At 48.1% G+C, this 6,547-nt stretch overlaps 1 protein-coding gene across 1 annotated transcript; it reads right to left on the minus strand.

Annotated features, from left to right (window-relative positions):
* Nucleotides 1-1,934: 1,934 nt before the first annotated feature.
* PRND (prion like protein doppel) lies at nt 1,935-5,630 on the minus strand. Its single transcript, XM_058684979.1, has 2 exons — nt 5,522-5,630; nt 1,935-3,493 (listed from the first exon to the last, which is right to left on the minus strand). The coding sequence occupies exon 2, from the start codon at nt 3,480-3,482 to the stop codon at nt 2,946-2,948; it is 537 nt and encodes a 178-aa protein (XP_058540962.1). The 5' UTR covers nt 3,483-3,493; nt 5,522-5,630; the 3' UTR covers nt 1,935-2,945.
* Between the last annotated feature and the right edge of the window lie 917 nt (nt 5,631-6,547).

Below are 6,547 nucleotides of genomic sequence, written 5' to 3' on the forward strand. Positions count from 1 at the left end.
GCAAAACGAAAACAATGACTTCATCAGATGCTGGGATTGCCGGCAATCGGATTTCCATTGTCATTTGAATGTCACTTTTACAATAAGCACATTTGGAAGAGTCAACACTTGGAGGGGCTGAGAATGCAATGTTAGCGAAATTATTCACATTTAGAATGACTGTATCAAGAATAATTCGGAGGTCCCTTACAATGTGTTACACACAGTAGGTGCTCGGCAACCTTTTGCTAAAGTGAAAAACCGAAGCCTTCCCTTGACCTCATAATTCGTAAACATCAGCAAGGATGTTCAAGCACATGTAGTCTCAATTAAAAGCTTCGTGAATAATGTCTGCATTTGAATCGCCATGTACAAATTCCCTTCACGCCCCACTTAAATCTGGTGTCTGGAACTGTTAATGAAATGAGAAAAGACAGCAATTATAGAAAATGTACTATGTTGTGACCTGTTTTCACCTAAGAAATGAAGTCATTTTGCTTCTGTGCCTGTGTGTGCCCTTATGGTTAGTTACACTCAGCAGGGCTGGGCTGAAATTTTCAACATCAGCCTGTAAGTAGTTTCTTTCTTTCTTTCTTTCTTTCTTTCTTTCTTTCTTTCTTTCTTTCTTTCTTTCTTTCTTTCTCTTTCTTTCTTTCTTTTTCTTTCTTTCTTTCCTTTCTTTTCTGTCTTTCCTTCTCTTTTTTTCTTTCTTTCAACATCAGCCTGTAAGTAGTTTCTTTCTTTCTTTTCTTTTCTTTTTAAAAAAAAAAAATTTTTTTTAACGTTTATTTTTGAGACAGGGAGAGACAGAGCATGAACAGGGGAGGGGCAGAGAGAGAGGGAGACACAGAATCTGAAGCAGGCTCCAGGCTCTGAGCTGTCAGCACAGAGCCAGACGCGGGGCTTGAAATCCCGGACCGTGAGATCATGACCTGAGCCAAAGTCGGATGCTTAACCGACCGAGCCACCCAGGCGCCCCCCTTCTTTTCTTTCCTTTTCTTTTCTTCTTTCTTTCTTTCTTTCTTTCTTTCTTTCTTTCTTTCTTTCTTTCTTTCTTTCTTCCTGTTCCTTCCTTCCTTCCTTCCTTCCTTCTTTCCTTCCATCCTTCCTTCTGTCTTTCTTGCTATTGTTATTATTAAAAAATAAAAATAAAAAATGGACAGGGAAGAAATGACCCACATGGCTTGTACTTCTATCTTGTGCTCTGCTCAAGAATCCAACAAGACTGTGGAAGCGGAAGGTGGGCACAGTGCTGGCCGTCTGAGAACTAAGGCCTTCTGGCCTCCTCCATCCCACCCTCCTCCTCCTCGGTGCAGATTCAAGGCAGGGGCTAGGCCCCCAGGCTCCCAGGGGAAAGCCGCTACCCTGGGCTGCCCCACCCCCAAGTCCTCCACTGGCTTTCCGTGTATTTAAACCTTCCAAAAGTATCCTTGAGAAGAACGTTGATAGCAGTGGAGGCTCAGAACAATAGGTACCATTATCAACATTCATGTTTTAAAATACTTAGGATACACTGTCTGAGAATGCACATTTTTCTCCCCTTACAGACTCTCTTTAAAGGAGAATTGATAATATTCAGCAGCTGGTGCGTCCAAATATGGTTCAACAATTCCTGGGGAGGAGGGGGTTCTCTAAATGCACCCCAGAGGGTCTCTTGGGGCATCTTAGAGCATTAGATTCATTATTTGTACTTAAGCCATATTCATATTTTGTAATATATTTAGTTTTAACTAATATTAACTACTAGCATTTTGTAATATCTATATGTAACTAATAAGTAGATAATAATGGCATATCTCCTCTTGCTTAGGGCATGAGTGAGTTCTTTGTCGGGTCTCCCTAAAGACGCAGCTTCTCTTGAACCTTTTTGGCAAGGAATTATTTTTTTGTAGAGCTAAGTGGTTCACAGAAATGACGGCCCCTCACCGAAGTGGGAGTAAAAAAGCAGCCAGAAATTGGCACAGCACCCGTGTAAAGGGAGTATATTTAAAGATTCTCATATGCATATACACAGAGAGATACAGAAAGGGCTGGGGGAACGAACATTAGAAAGCAAACATGTCCATTAAAAATACTTTCTCAAATCCAGACAATAGTTTAGAGCCAGGAACAGCAAATACTTATCCTTCTTGTGAAAAACAAAAACAAAAAGAAAAACACCAAAACCAGAACAAAACACATCAAAAACCTTTGTGCCGTGGTCACATCCTGCTGTGCATCTGGTCTGCTCTGGGAACCAGCCTGGCAAGATCGCCTTACCCTGTGATTTCTGGGCCTTTGTCTAGCTTTACTTCTGTGTCCCCTTAATCCCTCTCTTGTATCTTAGTTTGATGAGAAGAATTAAATAAAACCTCCATGTAACCAGGTATTAAGATACATGGCCATCAGTTCAGACCGTTTCGTATTTCCAAAAGTGGGGTTTCTGTGGTTTCGCCAGAAATATGTGTTTGGGTTTGGGTCTTGCGAGCAGTAAGGAAGGGATCACAAGACAGCTCTGGGATTGCACAGAGCGGAAAATCTGGGGGTGAGACAAGCCAGAATTGAATTTTGGCTCTGCTACTCTCCAGCCACTTCACTTGTTGGAGCCTCCGTTTCCTCATCTGTACAGTGGGAATAGCACCTACCTCTAAGAGGGGTCCGGAAATACTGTGATGCGCGTGGCAGGGTCCCTGGCTCGTTCTCTTATCTGTTCACCCAACATTTACTGCGGAAGATGGTGTGCCAGACCCTCCACTGGGACCTGAGAATGTGGTGATTAAAAGGCCGCCCTTCGGTAGAGCCTAGAGGGGATTGGTACACACACATTTATCAAAAGCAGACGGGTACCCGTGGGAATACTTGGTTCCTCAGTACCTTCGGGACACATGGGGGTTTGGGTCTGGAGGAGAGGAACTGGGATAACTCAGTGGCTTGCTCACCCACCCCCCCCCCCCCCCATCCCCGTGGCTGCCAGCCTGCCTGCAAGCTTATGTCACAATAAACCAAATGAAAACCAGCGGGCAGAGCATCACAGGCTGGTCTAGGGTGACCCGAAGTCCCGCTCCCCTTTCCAACCAAAAATCACAGTGCTTGACAGAGCAGAGCTCCCTGATCAGCCGCCACAGGACCCGCTGGTAAAGCCTGTCGTCTTGTTTCTCGCGGGACAGCTCCTCCTGGTTGGCCACCTGGGTGGCGTTGATGCAGCTGGTGACAAACTTCTCCTTGGTCACGTTGGCCTCGGAGCAGCCATTGTAGTGGATCCCATCGGGGAACTGCCAGTAGTTGGCCTCGTAGTACCTGTTGCCTTCAGCGCCAAGGTCGATATCAAGCTTCCGGCCCTGCCTGATGAAGGCCCCAGGGCGGATCTCAGCCGTGTGCGCCTCCGTGACCTGGGAGATGCTGGGCAAAGTCTTCCGGTTCCACTTGATTCTGTGCTTTATGCCTCTTGCCTTGACTGCCGAGAGCTGGCTGAACAGCAGAACGCAGACAATGGCCAACCAGCATCCGCCCAGATGCTTCCTCATTGTGTCAGGATCTGCAATAGCAAAGGCCGGGACGGTTACTTTCTCTGGTGGGGTTCCCGGGCTCCCCTGCCCCCCTCCTGTGTGCAGGAGATTTTAAGCAAGGAATGCAACCTCACGCCGTTCACATTTTCCAAAACCATAATAGTTTTCCCATGCTCCGGTTGTACTGGTTAAGCCAATCCCCAGTTTCTTGCTTTTGCCTGAAATTATATGCACTTAGGGCAGAGATCTGGTTTTCTCACACAGATAAGAAGCTACAACTGGCAATTATAAAGCCTTTGAATATGCATGGGAAAATAAATGAGTAATGACATAATACATATAGGTTTTCTTTGGTGTTCCCAAGTCTTTGAAATCAAGGGATCTCTGGAGGAAAGCACCCCGAAGAGTTGGAACCACAGGCTTCCGTGCACAGACTGTATTCTTAACCTTCCCTTTTTATTCTCTGTTGCCCTAAGCTGGCTCTGGCCCTGGTGCATTCTGCTATCCATTCAAAGAAAGTCACCTGGCTGCTGACCCTAAAGGGCTTTATGGTAATGACGGGGAGAGAGAGACGGAAGCGTGGCCAGGAGACCCCTGCCTCCCGTGTCAAGGGGTCAAGATGTGTTATAGACGTCGCTCCCAGTCTCACCCCTGGGGGCGGGGTGACCCCACCCTCCCCGTCGCCTAGCTTTTTATTGAGCACTTACTAAGTGGCAGCCATTGGCATTGACTAGCTTAATTCTCACGTGGGGTAGGTACGTTATCATTCCCATCTTCTGAAAGTTGTGCTGGGTTTCAGAGTAGGTAAGTCACTGGCCCAAGGCTGCACACTAATGGGTGGTGGATTCGAATCCAGGTCTGTCTGACACTGTTCCCATGTGCCCAGTTTCCATGCATCATGGCCTTTCTGGGCTGCAGGAGGGAACGGTGCTTAGATTTTGTGCTTTTGACTCACCGGGCACGGAGGGCAGCACCGACGGCCCCCAAGCTGAGCAAAGAGCAGGGCTCGTGAGGAATTTCAGAGGAGATGAGGGCCTGGGGGAGAGCCGAGGGTCCAGGGTCAAGGTGGCCCCTGGGCATCTGAAGGGCTGCTGATGACATCAGGGGATATTCCCCCTTCCCTCAGCCCCTGAGTCTGGTAGTTTGTCACGTCTGGCTCCTGAAACTACAATAGCTATTGTGGAAATCTACTTCCCAAGGTCAACTGTTCAGGGCATTCCAGGACCTGGACCCTTGTCGGTGTGGATCAGAAACACAGGAACAGTGACCATAGCCAGGCGTGTTTACGCCGTGTCCTAGATGAAGTTTTACGTGAGTCCATTCGTGCCAGAGCTGAAGGAGGTGGAAAAGTTAGCTTGTTTAGCCCCTAACACCTGCTCCCTGCAATATTCCCAAAGTGACTAGTCCACCTGTGCTTAAATGTTCAACTCCAGTGTGATGCTGGTTCTTACGTAGGAAGAAAGGCAAAACGCAAGCGCAGTGCAGTCCCCTCTGGATGCCTGGTGACCTCTCTTTCCCTGCAGGCATGGTCTAGTCTCTGGCCCAGGGAGGGCATGAGTGCGCCCGGCAGCAGCCTGAGCACCCAGGCTTCTGGCACCTGACCCCCCACTGCTCCCTAATCACAGTGACCTCAGACCAGCCTTCTCCAAAGAGAGCCAAGCATGAAGCGAACATTCATTAATCACACCCCATGCCCTCAGCCCAGACTCCTTGGTAGGAGAAATGTTAAATAAGAATAATAACACAAATTACAGGTGTGTCAAACTAAAGACACAAAAGCACAGAGATCTCGAGAAAGAAATTCATGTTCATGGACAAGGGTGTGAAAGCACAAAGAAAATCCCAACCAGCCAACCGTAAAATAGCATTTTATTGTCAACACCAGAAGCAGACACGCAACACCAGTGACGCCCCAACATTCCTATGTGTCCCCTGACTGGTGATTCACGCCAGGGGGTGGGAGAAAAGAAATCCCGGCACGGTTTGCAGTCTGATTAGAAATGAGCAACCCTGACCACAGAAATGGAACCCAGCGCGAACTCTGGCTCCCCACCTACCTTGGGATCTCTCTGGAAGTGTGTCTCTGGAGCCTCAGCAGCAGTGTCCTCCAGGGCACGGTCCTGCCTATGTAGGAACTGCAGGGGGAGGCGGCATCCCCGCTGCTCTCCAAATATGGCAGCCCTCCCCTCCCGGGCAGGACCAATCAGGGGTTCCCAGCCCCTCCTCTGCCTTGAGGATAGACCTTCTCATCACTCTCTACTAATAAACACCATGTGAAGATCTTGATGAAGTTCAGAAAGACTTGAGAGTTACTTTTGATTTTACTCTCTTTTCTTTTATGTTTGTCTGTATGTATTTACTTATTTACTTAGCTGTTACCAGTGTATCACAAAGGACATTATAAAGGAAACAAATGAACAGCCAGATGAAGTTCGTAGGGCAAGGTCTGGAGGGTTCCAGTTGTCCCCATGGAGTCCCCACGGAGTGTGGGGGCACTATATCCCTGAATGTTGATGAGTTCACCAACCCAGAAGCTCTTCAAACCCCTCTGTGCCAGTAACGGGGACACAAGCCATATATTATAACCAAAGATACTTCCCCCCCCCCCCCACCTCACTCAGGAAATTCACAGGTTTTAGAAGCTCTGTGTCAAGAACTGGGACCATTACTATATCACAATGCCCCAGCTGGATAGGTGAATGGATACATCTGTCCAGAATCTGGTTAGGGCTATTTTTAAGGCTGGTATTTTGAGAGGTGCCTTGTAGAACTGGAATGAGCAGTGTTAGAAGGAAAACACTTTCCCACCAGTATCTACAACAGAGGGTGTTGCTGGATATGCATGCTGTCCTACACCTGAAGCCCAGCTTCAGATAGCAAGGGGGCTTTTGCTGGACAGCCTCTGTGGCCAGGGTCTGGTTGGGAAGAGGGTGAGAGATCAGCCAGGCCACAGGTCCCCTCCCAGCGGAGACTGCCAGGGAGTGAGGTACCCCACTCCCTTTGCGGAGGTAGAAAATCAGGGTTCTAGAGGGACCCGCGAGAGGCCTGGCCAGCATTTTAGGTTTTTGGTCCATGTAGGAATG

Source organism: Neofelis nebulosa, chromosome 9, assembly GCF_028018385.1.
Source record: "Neofelis nebulosa isolate mNeoNeb1 chromosome 9, mNeoNeb1.pri, whole genome shotgun sequence".
Classification (NCBI taxonomy): Eukaryota; Metazoa; Chordata; class Mammalia; order Carnivora; family Felidae; genus Neofelis; species Neofelis nebulosa.

Bases quoted from the DNA above. Each gene is read 5' to 3' on its own strand.
- PRND (XM_058684979.1), bottom strand. From the start codon at position 3,482: ATGAGGAAGCATCTGGGCGGATGCTGGTTGGCCATTGTCTGCGTTCTG.